At 40.9% G+C, this 21,039-nt stretch overlaps 2 protein-coding genes across 9 annotated transcripts in view; both read right to left on the reverse strand.

Annotated features, from left to right (window-relative positions):
* Window positions 1–1,614: 1,614 nt before the first annotated feature.
* cdc42ep4a (CDC42 effector protein (Rho GTPase binding) 4a) lies at window positions 1,615–14,386 on the reverse strand. Of its 3 annotated transcripts, XM_067477258.1 has the most exons (3): window positions 14,124–14,386; window positions 8,277–8,378; window positions 1,615–4,611 (listed from the first exon to the last, which is right to left on the reverse strand). In XM_067477258.1, exon 3 carries the CDS (start codon window positions 4,469–4,471, stop codon window positions 3,419–3,421), a length of 1,053 nt encoding a protein of 350 aa, XP_067333359.1. In that variant the 5' UTR covers window positions 4,472–4,611; window positions 8,277–8,378; window positions 14,124–14,386; the 3' UTR covers window positions 1,615–3,418. The 3 variants fall into 3 exon arrangements, with proteins under 3 accessions (XP_067333359.1, XP_067333358.1, XP_067333360.1); XM_067477257.1 differs by lacking the exon at window positions 8,277–8,378; XM_067477259.1 differs by lacking the exons at window positions 8,277–8,378; window positions 14,124–14,386 and adding an exon at window positions 13,855–14,055.
* Window positions 14,387–18,845: 4,459 nt separating this feature from the next.
* Window positions 18,846–21,039, reverse strand: part of sdk2a (sidekick cell adhesion molecule 2a) — an 82,109-nt gene continuing 79,915 nt past the window's right edge. For 4 of the 6 annotated variants that reach the window (XM_067477953.1, XM_067477952.1, XM_067477955.1 and 1 more), the window contains exon 45: window positions 18,847–20,921. In XM_067477953.1, coding sequence (XP_067334054.1) covers window positions 20,499–20,921 — 423 coding nt within the window. In that variant the 3' untranslated portion in view covers window positions 18,847–20,498. Of the gene's footprint in view, window positions 20,922–21,039 lie in introns of all 6 variants that reach the window. The other 2 variants (XM_067477958.1, XM_067477957.1) reach the window with 2 other exon arrangements.

Here is a 21,039-nt window from a genome sequence, read left to right on the forward strand (position 1 = left end):
GGTTGTTTAATACTTTCCAGATTTCAACGTGCCTCTTGGAAAAGCTGCAAGTCTGCTGATGGAATTTGGCGGAAAAAGGTTGCGGGTCCATGCAGGGACTCCTCGCGTAATAAACCTAAAGAGAATGAGCGCCTCCCATTGGCGGCTCAAGTTTAAAAAAAAAAAGAAAAAAGAAACGTCTCTCAAAGAGAGTTGAAAGTCAAAGGGAAATGACATTTGACAGCCTCTGAAGCAGATGAGAAACATCCAGGGTGTTGGAGAGGAAGAAACAGCTGCAAGGCAGATTCAAGTTACAGTGAGTTTTCATGGGGGGTGAGCTGAGTCTCCTGAACAAATAAGCCGTCCCTGGCATCAAGTTCAATTGTGACGTGTGGGAAAACAGTTGTGTTCAGCCATCATTTGACAGTCTAACTGATGGTCTTCTGCAGGGAGGTTTCTCCAGACAACGGAAACACGGATGAAATCAATTACATCTCAATCAATTTCTGTGCAAGATGATGTGTTAGAGGATCAATTAACAATCTCAGTCGAATCCGCGTTCACACTGACACACCCATGACCAGACGCGAGCGGACACTAGATGGCAGTAGATAACAAGATTTGAAGCGCGTTTCTCCAGTCGGCAGTGCAAAGAGTAATTTTTAAACAACTTTTCCAAACGAATGCAGCTAGTGAAGATTTACTCTGGCATACAAAAAAAAGGGGGGGGGGGGGGGGGGGGGCGCAACAATCGCTAAGAAGAAAAATCACTATACAGATGAAGAAAACAAGGATCAATAGCACTGCTGGTTTGTATTGACCACAACAATCAATATAAATGGTCTGTTTTTACCACAAGTGTAAGAATAATGACTTTTTCTATCCCTCTGGCAGACTGAAAGCTGGTATAATGTGACTGTGAAAAACTGAAAGTGGAAGGAGATTAAATAACCCCTAAAGTGGGGGTGAAAGATTGAATCGGGAGGGAGAGAAAGAATAAAACATACCAAGAGGGATGGAGCGGCGTTTTCCGGCGTCCAGCTTTAATGGTGAGGAATGCAGGGTGAGACCTTGAACCGTCTTCAGTGCGTGTTAACAAACCACAGCGCACTGAACTTTGCCTGAGACGTGAGGGGTTCACAGTGCGGGCACAGCCAAAGCCTGGCCTGTAAAATTAAAAGTGACAGCGCAGTATAGAGTCCGAGATTATTAGGAGGATCCCGGTTTTACGTGACTACCAGAATCATCCATCCTCCAATCAGACCCCTTCCTCCATCCATCTTTCATCCCTCACACACGTGCGTCTTAATGAGAATATATCTACCACATAGATGTACTTTAAAAAAACAACAACAACACACAACTTAAAAAAAATGAGTCACAATGTGAATTTTCGCTCTCTCACTCACTGTTTGTACAGATAATACATCCACGTCCAACCTCAGTCTGTCCAGCCAGAGACACATCCAACTAAGGCCTGGATTGCTTCCTTCCTTCTTTCCTCCTTTGGGAGAGCCAAAGAAGTGCGACAGGAAACAGACGAGGCACTCACGGAATTCCTTTAATGCTGCTGATTGAGTAGCACTTCTACTGCAATTATCCTCTGATGTACTGAGACACAAAGACAATCAAATATGTAGCAGTAAAAATGTTCAGGTTCTGTTTTATTGAAAAATATACGTCATTTCAAGATATTACAGAAGAAAAGCTGTGATTATACAGTGAAGAGGCATAATATACAACATGATACACAAAAGGCAACAGACAGCTTCCCTTTTACACAACATTGAGTCTGTAAATAACCTGAATATCTGTAGTGTTTGAATGATTGGGAATATAAAATATCCAGTTATGCAAATTCATTAGTTTTCTTTCTTGCTTGCATGAAACCATCTTACAAAATGTCACTTTTTTTTTAACCTTGTAACTATTCAGCAGTAATTACCAATACAGAGACGGAAATGACAGACAGGCTCTCCAAAAGCTTCAAAAGTAAAATTATTTTTGGCTAGAAAATTATGATTTGGCACATATGTCAGTTTCAGTTAAGGCAGTGAAATCAATCACACAGCTGAGCCTCGGTACTTATGGCCACAGATTTTAATGATGCAAGAGATACAGTGAAGCTGCAATGACTCTGCAACTTGCATAAATCAAGAATTGTTTCTTAATGCTCCTGCATATATTGCTTGCCGTGTGTTCTTTTTTAATCTTCTCTTCAAAAGGACATAATACAAATATAGCTACATTATTTTTCAAAGACCAAAATGAACAAATATTCAATACAAAATACATAGCGTGTGTAGTTCATTTGTGCCCGCTGGTGCACAGATGGTCTTGTAACACATACCTTAAACCCCCCCCCCCCCCCCTCAAAAGTAGTGCTGGAAATAGTTTCACACATAAAAGCCAGTTCCTGCACTAATGAGGATCAACAATTTTTTTTCTATAGTTTTCAGTTGCATCACTGCAGCTGCTCAGATGTATGAAAAACAAGGAAGGAAGTGGTTATCAAACTCTTTTCAGTTTCAACTTGAAATGACAGACCAGGAAATTAACAAAGTCTATTTATCTCAGTTTAGCAGATAACATATGCAGGCCAGTGTATTTCAGTTAGGCTTTAAAGCCATGCTTCCTTTAATTTGCATGGAGCCTGAGTCTTGTCCACAAAGAATTAATAAAAGAAAAAAACAAAAAAATTGGTCTACTTCATGGTCCAGTGGGAAATGGCAACCTTTGTGCAGCGTCAAAGGGACCCTGAGTTACATGAGGGAGGAAACTGACAGATCTATGGCATTTTACTATACCATCTTCAGATGAAAGAGGTTCAAGACAGGGCTTCACACACCAGTGACAAACACTGTCCCCTTTATTGTGACAAGATACCCACTACTGATGTTGTGGTGACAGAGGCCTTCTCTTCTGCTCAGGCCTCATGATGTCCCACTGCCAGAGAGGAAGCACAACAGTAAGAGAGGCAAAGCAAATGGGGGGGGGGGGGGGGGGGGGGCATGTGACACGTCAAGTGAGAGGGGAGGCGAGGGGGGAGCATGAGCTGCGCTTTAGTTATGGAAAGTGTTTTTTCCTACAAAAGTTCCTTTCTAACTCATTCTCCTTCCCCACTTCTGGAATGTTCCATATTCAAAGAGTGGCTGCTCTTCCGTGTCAGTTCCCCTCAGTGTTCAAAAGGGAAAGAAGGATTGACAGACAAACAGGAGGGTACAGCTCTCCGACAGATGGGAGTTTGGGCACGTCCTAAAAGAGCACTCACACTCTCTTTGCCGACCTACACAGTAAATGTCTTCTTCACATTCCCATTACCACAGTAGCAGACCACAGTGTCTTCAAGTGCAAATCCACACATTGTCAAAGGACTTGCTAGTTTCACATAAAGCCTTTCCATAGAGCTCTGTCCTACTTTTCAAATAGCTATGGAATCTCATACGCGGATCTCATCGTCTTCATCTTCCAAGAAAGAGGAGAAATTACTGTCCTCCTCTGGCGGGGCGCTGAAGGTGGCACTATCTGTATCTCCTGCATAGATCTGACTGGTTGGTTTCTCATCAAGGGCAGCAGAGCCAGAGCTGGACATGGAGCAGCTGTCTAGATGTTGCAAGTGTCTTGGCCGTGCCTCAGGAGTATACTGTGGGGTGTAGGGCCCTCCATTCTCACACCCCAGATCAAGAGAACTTGCTGGATGCATGGAGGGAGACTGGTGTGGTTGTGGCACTACTTCCTCTGCCTCCATCTGCTCTTCTATATCTTCATGTTTTGCCCTCTCTACACTATCCTCTTCCTCGCCATGGGTGCTGAGATGTGGTGAAGCATGGCCCTCGCTGCTTTTGCCCTCCTCATAGCCAAGATCATCCTCCTCCTTCTCCATTACTCCTAGAATGTCACCCAACATGGAAGGTCCCAGGTCGACATGGAAAGACATTACAGACACAGCGTGCTTCATTCCCCCTCCATAGTGGATGGAGCTTTCTGGAAGCTCAGTCAGCTCACCAAAGCTTCGTTCTTCCTGCTCGAGGAAATGAGAGGCCGCAGCTGCACCTTTCCCATCCATCTCATCCTGATGCTTTAAAGGACTTGAGGACAGACTCTTTGCTACCATTCTGTCACCTCTATCTTCATTAAGAAAGGGCAAAGACATGGCAGTTTTCACATGGGTAGGAGAACCATCTGTGACTACAAGGGCGTTGTCTCGCTGCTGGTCCACTCTGTTTACAGACTGGGAGCGTTTGCTGCTCCTAAAGGTGCGAGACAGGAGACCAGGCCGAGGTGAATGAGGGAAGGACGTGGTTTTGGGGTGAGGCTCACCTGAGCGGGTACTGAGAAAAGAAGTGTCTCCAAAAGCATCGCCACTGCGGCCTACATGCATAGTGTGGCGGAAGTCACCCAGCGGAGCACTGATCATGTCCCTAGTCAGGTCCATGCGTGAGCGACGCTTAGTCTGCGAAGAGCCAGACACTAGTTGTTTCAGGATTGGCATGGTGGCTTGTTAGGTATTTCACAGCCTAGAGGTAGCCAAAGTTGCAGTCAGACTACAGAATCTTCTAAATCTTGAAAATATTCCTTGTTAAATCAGTGGAACGAATGTCGATTATCCTTAACTGCAGTCAGTCTGGGTACCTGGCAAATGAAAATAAAACAATTCATTACAATGCATTTCAAAATAATGCACATGTATTACATATTTAATTTGTCTTCATGACCCTTAAAACCTTGTATGAATTCACTTACTAACAAATCACATCTCTGTGCAAAACATTTCATAGTGACCAAAATAATGTGGCGCAAACCAACTGCAACATAAGGCCGCAAATTAGAGAAACATATCGAAATATCTTTACTGCACAACTTTGCATTTGGCAGTTTTATCCCATCAAGTAAATAAAGCATTCGAAGGAATTCCAAATGTTCTACTAATTACACGAGCTGAAGCTATCAATTACACAACTCCATAATGATAAGCAGCACTCAAACATCTTTGGGAGATGACCTCTAAAATGCGCTTGAAAAGAGATTGAGAACACCACAAGATTCAGCTTTAAAAACAGTATCATGACCAAGAGCACAACACCAACCACAGACCAACATGAATCAGAGAGCGATAGTCAAGGGCTGCCAAGAATTTTAGGACGAAAAGCTCCACTCTGACTCCACAGCATACAGCAATATGACCAATAACAAGCAACAATAACACTCCTGTCAATTTGGCCTATTAACAGAAGCATTGTATGTGCAATTCCACTTGAACAGCTGAGTGAAAATATTCTCTACCCATCTTGTTCTCCTTAAACAACAAATTTAAGCCACTAGAGGTTTGTGACTGACAGTTGATTGGAAGTGTGTTTCTGCATTTTTCAAGCATGTAGCCCAGACATAGGAAACCACAATGCAAGCTGCCAGCCAGTCACTGCCGTTTCCTCAGGTGCTGCCACTGTAGAAAGGAACACGGTGCCTCATTAGCGAGCACGACCAACACAATAAACGAGCACTGCCATGGTGGTCTGTAAAACAAAGTGGAAACAGTTTGTACTTATGACGGTCACGCCTAATCAGGCCCCAAGAAAACTCTTACTTTTCTGTCCCACCCATGCACCTCTGACTTGCAAATAGTGCCTCATTGTTTACTCACAAAAACAGAGAAGACTTAACCTTGACTTTAGATTTCTTACAGCCAAACCTTCAAAAGTAGTAGTAGTGCCACTGGGAGCTTGACTCCATTGTGCCAGGCTTTTTTTGTCCATTGACCTTGTTCTTTTGTCTCCACCCCACCCCCTTCCCTTTATCTTTGCCAGCTGAGCTTCTACCTCTCTTCCTGTTAATGGCCTTACCTGCTTTGGTTACCATAGAAACAACCTACTGCAAGTACAAAACAGTGTTTCCTGTCAGAAGTGTGCAGACGGCTTCAGGCTTCGTACAAGCCTGCCACATATGGCCTCCTTCTGTGTCACCCTACAGCTCAGACGGTACACCATGTTATCCTCATGTCTGCTTCCACACACTAACTCCATCATTCTTTTTGCATTTTTGTGATGAATATGGGAATTAATGATATACAACTATTCCACTGTTGAAATCAAGGAAAAAGAGCTGTATCTCTCAAGAGACACAGGTATGTGCAACATTGCAGAATTTGAGCGACTGAAAACTTTCCATGAATTCCAATGGTTCTGTGCCACAAAACAAAAACAAGATTCCCCCCGCACCCCCCACAGAAACATGTTTAATATTAAAGCTGCATGTTCTGATCTGTTTTGGGGAAATAATGAGGGGGGAATAATTCACACCCAGCCAAAAAACAAAATAGTTTTCCGACTAGTTGCTTTCTGTTTATGCAGAGAAAAACAACCAGGAGATTAAACAAGGAGAGAAGCTAAAAGCCTGCCTCCCACGCCTCCATCTCACTCCCGCAGGCCAGGCTCAAGCTGAAAGGCTTGATGATGCCCGTTGCAGGGACCTCTGTGTAAAAATTTGTTTCAGACCACCAGGCCGACTGTTCTACATCAACTGAATCTAAACCAGATACAGGAAACTCTGAAGCTTCTCACTTGCAAAGCTAAATCAAACCTGATTCACAGTCCTGCTATATTTACAGCTCTGTTTGCCATTGTGTGTGTGTACATGCACATGCGGATGTACACATGAATGGAAAAAGTGGAAAAGGGCCTGAGAAAGCAGCAGTTAGCGTGGGAACTACGAGGTCACAGCAGGGAGATTAACTTTATAAACAGACTTTCACAGCACTCAGGGTCAGACTGCAGCAGAGCCCACTGGAGACACAGAAGTGGGACAGAAGCAGACAAGACCAGAAATGAAGCACATCTGCGTCATTTCATTCTGACAGCAAAATTGAAAACTGTTTACATGTTTCTTAAAAACTAACACTGGTGTACACTTCTCTGACTAACAAAATGTAAAGCCATTTAAAAGATGGAAAGCGTTAGAGGTTGACTGACTGGCCTTTTTATATAGTAGATGTGCCGTTTCTCCACTCTTCAGTACATGCACTCACACACACTCTGATAAACTTAACCACAATAACAATGTTTCTAAACTATCCAACTGTCAATGCTGCCCACTTGTGTCATATTTTCACATCTGTTTCAAAAGATATTCCAGCCCTTTTTCCCCTAAATATATGTGCCCCAGGAATGTAATGTTAGCTCTGTTTATAGATTCCATAAAATCATCAATGCAAATAAATAGCCTGGGTTCATAATATATTTAAAATTTTATATGGTTATGGTCAATACTTTGTGGGGAAAAAAACCCATTCCTTTGAGGGGAAAATACAGAAATGACAGCGAGGGAAATAAATAGAAAGATTTGTTCACTCCCACAAAATAAGTGAAAAAGTACGAAACCTTAGTAAAATGATGTGAGAATTTTCAGCAGGAGGCAGATAGAAGGAAGTGAAAAAATAGTGGCCGTAAGTTCACCCTACAATTCGAAAATAACTCAATTAACAAGTTTCCATTGAGGTTATACATCAGAAAACACCCAATCACAAGTGTGTAATTTTGTCCATGCGACAAACACTCCTGCTCAGAAAGAAATAGAGACCTACTGCACAACGTGTTAAGAGCAACACTTCACCTGTGTTCAATATTCTTACAGTATAACAGTCAACACTAATATGTAAGAGGTCATAGACAAACACACTTAATAGGCCATTTCCCTAATTGAGTATTGATGGGCCTTCTTTGTGCTCAACCTTTCCAGTGTGTATTCTACTGTCTGGGAGATGGAGGCTGCTCTAGTGGTGGTGGGGGTTTCTCTCTCTGTCAGCCTCATTTGAAGTCACTGACCTGGATGGATGACTGAATGACATTAGGGGGTGGGTGGGCCACATGCATCCACATCTGTGGGTGCTAATATTGCTGTTTTCCTCTGTCCCAGTGAACTCCTGGAAATTAGCCTTATGATCACACCATTTGTAAACCCAGTCTTATTTGTTTCTAAAAATGTATTTATTCCCATTTGTTTCTGTGCAGCACTAGCAAAATGTATACTGCTGTTCAATCACAGACCAGCATACACCATCACCCAAGTGTTTAAGTAATTAAGCAGACAAATGGAATCGAGTAAAGATAGGTATCTGCCATGCAACTCAGTTAGTGGACCTAAATATCTCATTTAGAAAGGAGCAGCCTAAGGACTAACAGTGGAAATCCCATTATCTCTCAACTGACACAGGCAGCAAGCTGATGCTGCCCCCTGAGATAAATACAGCAATGAGAAAACATACAGATTTAATGAGAATTTACAAATAAAATTCTCCTACTTACATAAAAGTCAGATTTAGCTGTTGCTGAAGTGGCCCATTTGGTGCCCCCTGAATAGCCATGCTATGAGTTTATGTTGCAGTCGAGTCAGATCAGGTGGTTGAACTACAAAAAAAATAAAAATAAAAATGGCCTGCAGTGCTAACACACATTTCCTAAGCCATTCTCTACCAGGCAGCTCCAAAACAGAAAGGCTCATTTTGATCAAAATATAAATCTTCTGTGGTCTAAAAAGCCGGGCAAATCTGAGAGACATAGTTTGGTCTGTACAAATATGTAAAAATATTTACAGATATACAGCACACACAGATGACAAAAACACTGCTTAATGTTTATCCTGTTCCCACTCATACCTGCCAGCTTAGAGTGAGGTGGTCTCTTATGCTAATGTCACATTTTACCCAGCAGGACATCCTGCTTGGTGAGGATCAAAGCACGTCAGATCTTTAGAGCTTTGCTTCTAATAAAGGTGCCTGTGGGCTTTTGAATTGGCATTCATATGGTGGAGTACAAAATCTGCAGCTAACCTTAGATCCACAAGTAGAATATCTCAGGTAAGAGTCTTGGACTGGAAGGAAAACTTAACTCAGCAATCTGGCTAAAAGACCATGTCAATTTAAATTTTTTTTTTTTAATTGGAAATTAATTCATGATCTAAATGACCAATGTTCCCCTCATTTTTTGCAATTTTACAGTAGAGAAAATGCACGTTAGAACTAGCCAAAGGAGGAAGTAATTTGTCCACTAGCTATATGCATATATTGACCTATATCAATGCATAAGTCGTGTTCTTCCCAAAACTTAAACTGCATGGCAGCCAGGCTCTTTGTAAATATTGCAATATGCTACAGTTTTAGACAAAGCAAAAGTAATATTGATGAAACTGATTAGTGAAACCATGTTAGACGCATGCATGTATTTGTGGCACTGGAGTCTCTAAATAGAAAAAAAAGGAAGTCACTTGAATTCAGCTCGGAATTTCATTATTTAGTCTGAGTTTATAATGTTTGAGGCTTAGAATAAATAAACACACTGTATAAATAATAGCAGGACATCATGCATTTGATTGTATTTACACATCCACAGACTACTGACATTGGTAAACAATCGTCTTCAAAAGTTACTTGCTTTAAACACTAAATCTGAGCTAAAAACTGATCTGGATTTAATAACATAAAAAAAAAAAAAAACACAACACTAACTGGCAGCAGAAACTGAAACTAATTTGAGATCAGTTGATGGTTTTACAAGAGAAAACATGTCGCTCAGAGTTTTTGGAAAAACAGAGGCAGTCAGTCACTATGACAGTTAGCAATGACTTACTTAGAAACAGCAGCTTCATCTGCACTAGCCTGTAGAGAGCAGCAATAAGGTTTTACACTGTGACAATTTGTCACCAAAGCTCAATCACAGCTCAGGTCTGTGAATGTTGAGATCTACCAAAAAGTCTTCAGAGATTACTAATGTTATTAACAGGATGAATAAAACAGATAAGCCAGTGAGAAGTGATGGACAGATGATGACCAGGGCTGAACAGAGACACTCCAGCTTTCTAAAGACCCCAGCAGTCAAGAAAAGGTTTAGACAGAAAACAGGCCTGCAGCAGTTCAGTTCAACACGTAGCAGCTGACCTCTGATACCTGAAGACATGACTCATCTCTTTTACATTTACAGCCAAGATAGCCTCCAGACTCAACACGCAATCACTTTCTCTCTCTATCCCCTCCTTTACAAAAGAGTAGAGCTTAAAAAAAATTAAATTAAAAAAAAATACTTTGACTCATTAAAAGAATGAAGAGAATTGTGTGGGTTGAACTGAAGACTGATAAACATAATTTCTATGGGTCTACAATGCCTTTTCATACACAAGCAATACGATCCAATCCTGCTTTGGTTTTGATCAGAATAAAAGTCAAACATTCTTGTGAAACTGCAGCCAGCATGGCTTGACATGAATGTTAACTGGGTACTGGGCATTGCATCTAAATATATTTGGGCGTGGGAAAGGGAAATTGGTGCTGTGGTATTTACAGGGTCTCAACATAATGAAAGATAATAAGCAGAAAGGTGATATCAACTAGAGAGTATGCCACTTAACCACTTAACATTATTTTTAATGTGTCTGGTAATGAGACGTGGCTAAAACAGCCCCCCCCCCTGATTCTGATCCACCTGGATGTGCAAGGTCAATGACAAATCTCAGTGCATTAATAACAGTCTGTGTCTCAACAAGATGTCTGAGCACTTTTAAACTTCATTATGCACAAGGAATTGGATGAATATGACTAATTGCCACTGACACAAAGGACTGACCCCAGTAACTTAAATACAGAAACTCATCCACAGCCTTCATAAAGAACAGATTTCAAATACAGAGCAACACATAGTGGAAGTGTTAGGGGGCATGTCCACAGGAAGGGCAGGGACAAAATGGGACAATAAACCCTCCCATCTTCTCGGAAATCTTCTCAGCCTGCCCTTCCTGTGCACTCAATGTAAACAAGACTGTCCGCCATCATGCTGTATTACTGATGGGCTAATCAAACAAACAAAGCTCATGTGTCCATTACCACTCAGTTTTACTAATCTGCATGGTTTTGTGAGATTGCGGTGACTGCGTGTTCAACACCTTTATATGCAACATGCGAACACATCACGTAGAGTAATTTAAATTGTTTTGTTTTGTTGAAAACAGTCAGATAGTGGAGTCAGAGCTGGTGACAGATGTGGTGTCCACAATATCACCCGACACAAAGTGGCACAAGCTGGCCAGGTGTCGCTTAAGTACTTGAGCAAGTTCACATTTTGTAACAATCATGTGGAAACCTGTGCTCCGAGATGGAAAGAATGCAGGAAAATTATGGTGCAAAAAAGCAACAAAATGCACAAACTGGAAGAAAGCCAAAAAGAGACTGTCTAGTGTTTTTTTTTTTTTGCGGGGGGTAAAATACAAGAAATAACTACTTCATTTGTTTAATCAGGTTTAGTGTGCATTGGTTCGTATTCTAAATGTAATTTCTATTTATTTATTGAATCAATTAAAACAGAATATCCCCATAATTGACTAAAAATGTAAGATTGGTTTCTTGGAAGTGTGACTGCTCCATCAGTTGTTCAGTCTTTAGCCAATTTCTCAATTTTGCTCAGATTTGTATGCATGTATGTCCCATAGTATGTGTATATCTACAGTATGTACAGAGATGGGTGACAAAAAAAAACACACACACCAAAAAAAAAAAAGGAGGAGATATATGGAGTGCAGAATTAAATACAGAAGCTTTCACACAGGTGCACTGTTGATGTTGAGCAGGCTTTTTCAGATTTTGATTGCGATTTTGGATCAAAATTACAAGAACTCAGAAAGAGGGTTCACTGTTGGTGCACAGATGGTGGGACCTTGGGCCGTAGCCTGATCAACCAGCTGGTGTGTCAGCAGAACAGTGACCTAAATGACATCTACAAGAAATCAATAGGTAAGGTCAGAAACTGGCCGGCGTTGCACATTTGAGGAGCACAAGTCCCTCATTATAAAGATTGATGCACATTTGAGAGTCTTGTTGCAAAAGCCACTGGTCTATAGAGATGTTTTAAAAAAGGATCCAGTCAAATGACTCATTGTTTACCATAGTCTTAACAAGTATCACTGCAAATCTATACAAGGTTGTTCTGAATCAACACCTTTAATCTATGATGAAATATTTCTATCCCCACAGCAGTGGTCTCTCGCAGGATGACAGTGACCTCCATAGTGAGTGACTATGAAGTGAGTTAAGGGTTTAATGTTCTGGTGACCCGACACCTTACTCAGACACTTTATATTGTTGTTTTTCCTACAATTTGTTGTTCATCTGTAACTACTACTATGTTTTGCATATGTTCGAAGTAAAGTACACCGCGGTAACTATGCCTTCAAAAACTTTAAAAACACATCTGAACATGTGTCATTTACAATGAAAACCCCCTCCTCATTGTCTGTGACTATGCTGATATCAACTCTATGCAATGTTTACAACTAGTGACAAGGAAACAGGATAGCAAATCAGAATAAACATTTCCTTCAGCTTATAGTACCCAACATACCAGGGCACAATGCAGCATGCTGGATAAGAGGGTCCAAACAAAAAAACAATGGCACCAAAGAAAAGACACAAGAACAACCACAGCATTCACACACTGTCATATCAAATGCTGTTTGAACAATACATTTAAAACTGACAATGAAAGTTTTCTACAGCTAATACAGTTGCCACTAAGGTGAGATTTTTGTATGTGTGTGTGTTTCATTTGTAGCACTGTGGTTGAACTAATGGCAATGTCAACAACCCAACATGTTACTTAACCTAAACATCCTTCACAAGAGCTGTCACATTCTCTATAATAATCCAGCAGTTCACCATCACCCTCCTCAAAGGCACTGTAGTAAAATAAAAAAAATAACGGTTTACAGTGGTATTTCCTGGAATGTGAAGGGGCCGGACAGGACACACACATTGCCTCAAATGAGCACACAAACTGTAGACATGTTGAAACATGGATTCAGAACTACGCACTCTCTCTGGCCACAAATAACACACTGAAGTTGGGCTTGAGTAACACCACAAAGGGATTTTTGAGATGCAGATTATTTCCAAAATCAAAGTGACGTACGTGGAGTCACTCGTTTTGTAAGAACATTTCAGAGCAGGTTGTTTTTCCTGGAGCGTGAGCCAGCAGTGTGCTGTGCCTGGCACAGCGTCCAACACCCCATGGAGGAAGCATAACTTTCACCTTCAGGCACAAGTCTCCCACAGGCAATTAGATGCTTTGTAATTTAAGAAACCTGTGCAGGCTGGCAAAAAGAAAATGTGTCACTTCTTCTGAAGAGACATTTCAGAGAGACTTCTGGGAAGTAGTAAACAGGTTAAGGCTATGACACATACATCTTGGCAGTGATTAGCTTGTTTGCGGTTTTGTCAACCTAAATCTGTCTCACAAAGCTGCCACCATGTTTAGGATGAGACAGGTCAAATGTCACATTTAATCCTGCAGAAACAAAGAAAGCCACCCAGTTTGCTTCACCAGCAGACACCTCTGATAATGTTATCTTCCCAAACAATTGCGAAGAAGTTCTTATCTGCATGGTGGTGATGGAGTAATGGCCCCCAGGCCTGAGGTTCATCACCTTATTATTATTATCCAGGTCATCCAGTTCATCAGATGCCTTCCTGACATGTTAAATCCTTTGCCAGCATCAAGCCAGTGTGTGCCAGGTTCATTCAATTCCTCTGTTGCCAACATCTTTGTATGTATTTTTAAGTAACAGTGTACATTTTGTATATCCACTGCAAATCAAAATGGAATACTGTTTTCCTAACAGGGGGGAGGGGGTGATTGTGAAGCTCACTCTCCTTGATTGAGGCATGTGAGAGTTTTCTTTTGGAGAAAAATCAGTAAATTAGAAATAAAAAGACTATCAATTTTACCTTCAGTAACTCTCATAAGTTATTAAAGACGAATTTAAGATAAATCACCTCAATAGTCGCTTTACTAGCTATTACCACAAAGAATTAGAAAACTCTGAACACGAAAATATTTTTTTTACCTTCATTTAACAGCATTTGATGGGCTTAGGTGTTTACTTCCGCCTGGATTTTGAGTCACATTATAATAAAGCTCGGATTCCGGGTGGGTCAGTGGCATAAGAACAATAAGAATGTGATCACAAAAGCGACAGCTGCCGTGCACCACCGTGTGCTCAGCTGCCACTGAATAACGCTGGACTGGTAAAAAGCGTGTTTCGAGCAGAGACGGGGTTTACATGGTGAAAGTTAAGGGCAAGTGCAAACATAAAGGCGCATCTACTGAACTTACCGAGCATCTCATTCATAAAAAGCCGGGTGCTGCTCTACTCGTAGGCCCCAGCAGGTTGACAATGTGGCTGCAATTATCAAAAGAAAAGGAAATGTAGGAGGCTCCGACCAACTCATGCGACACCCAACAACCTGGTAGGACAAGCGCGTCGGTTTGTGCTCAGAAAGGTTACAGCTGCTGTCAGCGCATCTTCAGAAAAGCTGCTGCTGCTGCTCTGAAGCGCAATAATTCACTACAAAGCCTCCTGCTTCTGTAGTAGTGTGTGTGTGAACACGCCCTCTTTACACGGCCCCTTAAAGACACAGGCTGCCAGCATGGGGCCACTCGTGTCATTTCCTCCATTATCAAGGGCGTGGCGTTATGGCCTAAATGTAATGGTTTTAAGTATGATTTTACACCACAATTTAATGATGTAGGCTGACAGATATGGTTTAATATAATAACATGTTAGGATTTTTTTGCTCTTTGGTTTTCAGCAAACAAAATATTTAGCATTGACTTAGTCACACCAGTTGCAGCTTTTATTTGATAGTATTTATACCCCCAGGCCTTAAACAGCACAGGGAGACCACCCATTGAATCAGGTGACCCAATTTTGAGTAAGCAAAAGTATTTTTAACCACTGGTGTCCTTTGAAATTGATTATTTAAACAATAAATAGCTTTAAATGATTACTCTTCATATACTTAGGTTTATACCCTTAGGTTTTAGCTGTACACACACAATTTGTTAGAAAAAAAACAGGTAAATCAACATAAAGACCAGAGAGCTGTGGAAAAGCAAACAATCTGAGGAAGGAGGAGAAACAATATATCATGTCTTTAAAACGAAAGACCAAACTGAAGGGAAAGGCCAAATTGTTGAAGCAGAGAGGATGTGCTCATGACCCAAACCACGTGATCTCATTTGTAAAGCCATTCTTCTACTATATGTCTGCTTCTGAAACATGCTTGCCAGTCTTTGATGATGAACACATGCTGATAAGAACAGAATGAATTCAGACCTGTACAGAAACATCTCTGCATTTGTCTGCAAATGTACAGAGAAATGCAACAAAAATAAATGCTTTCAACTCAACTAGACTTTGAAGATTTTAATTTTTCTGACTACATGAGACCCTGGACATATAAAAGCATATCACAAGAAGAAATTAACCCTGTGATGCAGTTTAAATTTTAATGCATTAAAAGGTGTAATTCTGAACTTCAAACCCAAATTCGCAAATGTCTTCAGTGTAAACACAAATTAACTGCACTTGTGGTTCCAATACTTTTGGAAGGGACTGTACACTGTAATTTGCCCTTTGTTATCCATAAGTTGTGGCATATATTAATTTTTATTTTTTTTACTAAAGTAGTATTTACTAAAGTTCTTTAAACTACTTTGCTTCTCTTTGTGACAATATAAATGGTGGGGCTCATAATGGAGAATTAATGTGCTGTTAAGAGGGAAAATATGCCCGGTCATCCTTTGTGAGAAAATCTATCAAACATCAAATGAAGTGAGAGAAAATAATAATAAATAATGATGGACACCACAAGTCTTGCAGTTACCTACGGCTGTACTGTTGCTGAGGAGGTCCACAACACAGAGGACACATCACTAATTATACATGACAAATAAAATACCCATGCTAACAAGGCTAATAGGTGGGACCCAGTATACTGTGCTTTTGTTCAAACAGTTTTAAAAATAATTTTCTACACTGTTTAGCACTCCACGCTTGCAAATCTTCTCAAACAGGATTAAACTGAAAGTGTAATAATAGCTTCGAGGTATGTTGTCTCCTTTTGGGTTTCTTTTTAAAAAGCCTCCATATTTTAGTCAAATTAGGTCCACTTTAAAGAAAGCTGTGGATTTCTCACTGTCTGCAGTGATTGAAGGGTTTACTGACTGACTGATCTATTGGTTTGCCCTTATGTATTCCAGGCAGCCTTCTTCCAATGACACGTCATTTGTACTTTTTGCAATTGAAATGAGTAGGAAGCATCTTCAACCTGAGCACAAGAGAAAGGAATGTGTGAATGGCTGATAATTATCACAGGTCAAAAGTCACTCACCTGGACAGAGTGGTGATTCGCCTCTGTCTTAGGCCATTTAGTGGTCCTGAAATTCTGTTGTGTAAAATTCTGTTTTGTCAGGATGCAGCAAAGGAGTGTCAGCTCCACACAAATATTCAAAAGTTATTTTCTGGCCTTAGCTATGTTCCCAGTAGGGGTTTTCCAAACAACTGATGGAAGAGTGAGGCCATGAGAACTGGTGAAAATTCCACTGCAGTGGCCTTTTGTCTGATGTCAGGCTGCGCTCTCAATGTATGTGGCTTTTTTCACATACCGTGCACATGTGGCTCGGTCTTGTCGTGCACTGTAAACACACCCATTTTATGCATTCAGCTATAAGCAAGTTCTGTTACACAAGGAAGTTGAAAGGGGGCCTGGTGGCTCAGTGGTAGAGCATTATTGTAGGATGCAAAAGGCAGCGGCTTGGAATCAAACCCCACCAGGTGTGGCCCCACCCAGCCACCAAGCTCCCAAGCCCCGATAAAAATGGGAGGGTAGCGGCAGGAAGGGCATCCGGCATAAAAACACATGCCAAATCAACGTGCGGAACATGTTCCCGGAAGGGACGAGCCGAAAGCCGTTGACCTTGAGACAAGGAAGTTGAAGATAAACAGTGTGGGTTAATACCATATTGTTGATTTTAATTAAAACTGTGTAAACACGCTGTAAGATTATTTCACCCCCCCATCCCCGAGGGCTGATCAGTTATAGGTGCTTGTGCTGAGTAATTCTACAATAATCTTCTCTTGCTATAGTTTTGTGTATCGGCAGCTTTGAAAGCTCTATTCAGTGGAATATCTGGAGAGTGATATCTCAGCCTGTGGCTCAACCTTGTGCTGACTCTACTTGTTTAAATCTTTCTAACTCTTTCAAAAGCCCATTCTCAGTTGTGGTATTTTAGACATTTGAAATCTCAAGCTATTTGGCCGTGTTCCCCCTGATGTTATCATCTGTTTACAGTACAGTAATGCTTAGAGCAGGGGTTCCCAACCCTGGTCCTCAAGGACCACTGCTCTGCTTGTTGCTTGTTGTTGCTTGAGGACCAGGATTGGGAACCACTGGCTTTGAGGACAATTGTTGACATTTCTTCCAGTCTGAACATCTTCAAAGACATACAATCTGGAGTCTTGGCAAAAGTTTACAGTTTTATAATTCTAGGGTTGTGTGTCTCTCAGCATGGTTGTTGCTGGTGCCAGCAGATGGAGAAGGAGTTGTGTGATTAATTCTGGACCCCTTCAATTTGACTAGTCCATTATCACCCTTTTGTTGATTGTGCAAAACAAAGTCAGGCTTCAAAGCTGTAAAGCAGTGTATATCATATGCCCTTTAACACCTTAGCCATGTCACTCCATAATTCTGTCACTTCTGATTAGGACATGCACATTTCAGCATGCCTCCTTGCAAAAGACGAATAGAAAATAGGAAGATAGAAAATTGTATAGATGGTGCATAAACTTAATTTCACAGACCTGAGTGTTATTGTAGCTGAGCTGACTGCTTAGTGATGTGACACTGCTAAGTCAGTGAATAAAACATGATAAACACTAAGACTTTATGGGAAAAAAAAAAAAAAACGTTGTTCATTAAATCTTCATAAAAGCTACAACTTCCAATATTCTTCTGTTTCATACATCACTGTTTTGTCCTAATTTTGAAGTCACCCCTCAAGATGAGTTAGCTTTGTGACAAATGTGCTGTGATGCACTCAAACAAGCACAGTCAGAATTAGGACACGATCTGTTTAAGTTGGTCCCACGAGGACAGAGAACTGAAATGTAAAATTGTAACTGATTTGTTGATGTGAAGCTGTATCTTTGAGTGTAAAAATTGTATTTTGTGACTTTTTACAATGAACTTGCCGTAAGAACACTCGATAAAGAATTAGAGTAAATGTTAAAAAACATGTTTTTAGAAGTATGCATGAGCTATTTTCCCAGCACTCGATTTATGAATATTCAGCTTTAAGTTATATTCACAACATCTTTGTAATGTAACTCAGTTAACTCGTAGCTATGCAATTTGAATAATAATAAATTATCCATTTACAGTGTGGAAGAAGATGTTCCATCTGACTCCTTCGTCAATGTGACTTATCCTGCTGCGTCCCTTGATACCCAGGCTGTTAGGAGTTATTGAGGAGGGTAAACAAAAATGTTAAAATGCCAATTATCAGTATCCTTTGTTCCCCTCCTATGTATCCACCAAACCTTCCAGCCTGCTCCCTCTGTTCTTCGTCATTTGCTTCGCATAAGATCAGTGTTTTCCAGCTTGAAATAAGGAGATTACCCAGACAAACTCTGCCATCCTCCCTCGGCTTTTCTGCGTGCTTGCACTGGCTCGGGGTCTTCTTCAAATTTACCCTTCCCTAACTCTTATATATCACAATTATGTCTCTGTTGTGGTTGAGAGAATCAGGTCATTTATGCACTGTAGGATCAAATGTCACCTATAATCACTTTGTCTTCCAGACTATGCAAATAGGTCTACTTAGGACTGTCATTGTAAAAGAACTATCTGCAGAGTCTGAAATTTTAACGATCCTCTCATATGTCAGCATTATAAATGATGCTCTTATTTGCTGTAATATACTGCATGTTATGATACATAAAGATTGATTGTATTCACAAAGCATGAAGAAAAAGACACTGCAAAATAGAATAATTTATTTTAAAGAGCTACCATGAATAGACCCATAATGTTTCTTTCATGATGTATACAGCAATGTTCACATGTTGAGAATTTGACAGATAGCTCTGAACCTCGAAGACTGTCTGCTTTTACACACTATGTGTCCAGCTCCGGCACAGCAATGCCCCATCCAACTTTTGTAAAGAACCAGCTTATTAAAAAGTGTTGTATAAAACATCTCATCGTAACATACACTATGTACACCTGTGTATTGTGAGCATAAAGCACATATCAACACCATGTTACACTGTAACATGTTGTAACACTCATGACATCACAGGACAATCGTGGTGATGGTGGTGATGCATTTCACGTAAAATAACTGCATCCTGTCGTACACCGGTAAATAATAATCTTTACATTAATACAAGACTAAGCAGACCTACAGCCTCATGAAGAAACTTGCAAAATACACAACACAAGCAGTCTTATTTTGACTTTTTACTGTTTCTAAGTGAACAATTTCATGCTGTCTTTCCAGTATTGTTGTCACAGAAACACATTCTTAAAATGATTTGTATTCTTGAAGCGCATCACTGCTTTCAGTCTCATCACTACTGTGTAAATCATGTCGGTTCATTGGTTAAACTGTAGCACATCTATTTTCATAATTCATCACACATTTCATGTTTCATGTTTTTAGCCTGGACAAAGTGAGTTTTTTTTTGTACTTCTCTGACACTTAATACCATCGTGATTTATATGGTTGTGATGGGATAATATTTAAACCAAGAAGATTTGTGCTTTGGTTTTCATCATCATCATCATCATTGTGATTAACATGAAAGGAAACAGATGCACATTAAGCATTAAGGTGTGTCAGCTTGTATTAACATGAGTACCAGCACACAATTAACACATTCCCCAGACTACTTTGAAGGTGCCACAATGCTTTAATGTGATTCATAACATTATCACTAGTGATGTTCTGGAAATGTCGAGCTTGAAGCTGATTGATATAAATATCTGGTAAACAGTATGAGACTTGTACATACAGTACACACATAATGCAGTTCCAACAATGAGTAGCCAGAGTGAGAAACTCTAAGATAGCCGATGGCCACAGTGACCACTATTGCCTGTGTCCAAGTAGTTAACCTTCAGAGTTGGTTTGTCCATTGTCCAGTCTCAGCAAGCCAAGTGGTCCAAACTCTACATGGTTCTAAGGTGGTTGTTCTCCATAAAGCTCTCATATTAAACAATTATACAGTATTTTAAAACAAGGATTTGTTTTTTTTCCTTGTTCAAATGATTGAACTTTCAAATAATTGTACTTAAGCAACGCATAAAAACTTTCAAATGATTGTCTTTTCTTAAAATACATATCACATGGAATAACCAACCATACGTGCTATACACAATCACACACACACACACGCACACACACACACACACACACACACACACACACACACACACACACACACACACACACACACACACACACACTCTCTTCACAGAGGAGAAAGCGCTATTCAAGATGCCTGCAATGCTTAATATTGAGCAACAACTCTGTCATTAAGACAGAAAGAAAAAATTCAAAAAAGAGCAAAATACAAATAAACCAACAACAACAAAATCAAACTCATCCTCAGGGTCCTGTTGTTATTGAAAGGAAAGCTGTGTGTCAAACAAAAGAGGAGAAGCCCGCGGTAGGTGCCTGACTGGCACAGCCCAGGCTGCTCGGGGGGCGGTAGAGGGTGCTGTGCTGGCTGGGGGGCTCAGAGGATAGCAGGGAGGGGGTGGGAGTCCGGCTTCCCTTAGGCCTAAATAGGGTGCCCTGGCCCTGGCCCTGGCCCTGGCCCTGGGGCTGTGGCGATGGTGCACACTGTGGGAGGAGAGGGGGCAGAGGGGGCACGGGTGGAGGGTGCTGCCGTGACTCCTGTTCCACCAGAGGCTCAGGCTGGGAGTACCCGTATGCCGGGGGACGAGAGACGCCCTTCTGCTGTCGCCGCCACGAGTTGTAGTAGGTGGGGTCGCTGATATAGTGGTTGACAAATGAGTGGGTCTTCTGTCGGCTCTGATCCATCTCATATTCGCTGTCGCTGCCCTGCAAGTCAAAACAGAATTAGAAGAAATTTGTGAGAAATTTGTGGAAAAAAAAGCATAATTTAAGGATGTTGACTACAGTGACAAATGACAGCTACAATTACAGCACATTCTCACAA

Source organism: Channa argus, chromosome 15 (genome assembly GCF_033026475.1).
Source record: "Channa argus isolate prfri chromosome 15, Channa argus male v1.0, whole genome shotgun sequence".
NCBI lineage: Eukaryota > Metazoa > Chordata > Actinopteri > Anabantiformes > Channidae > Channa > Channa argus.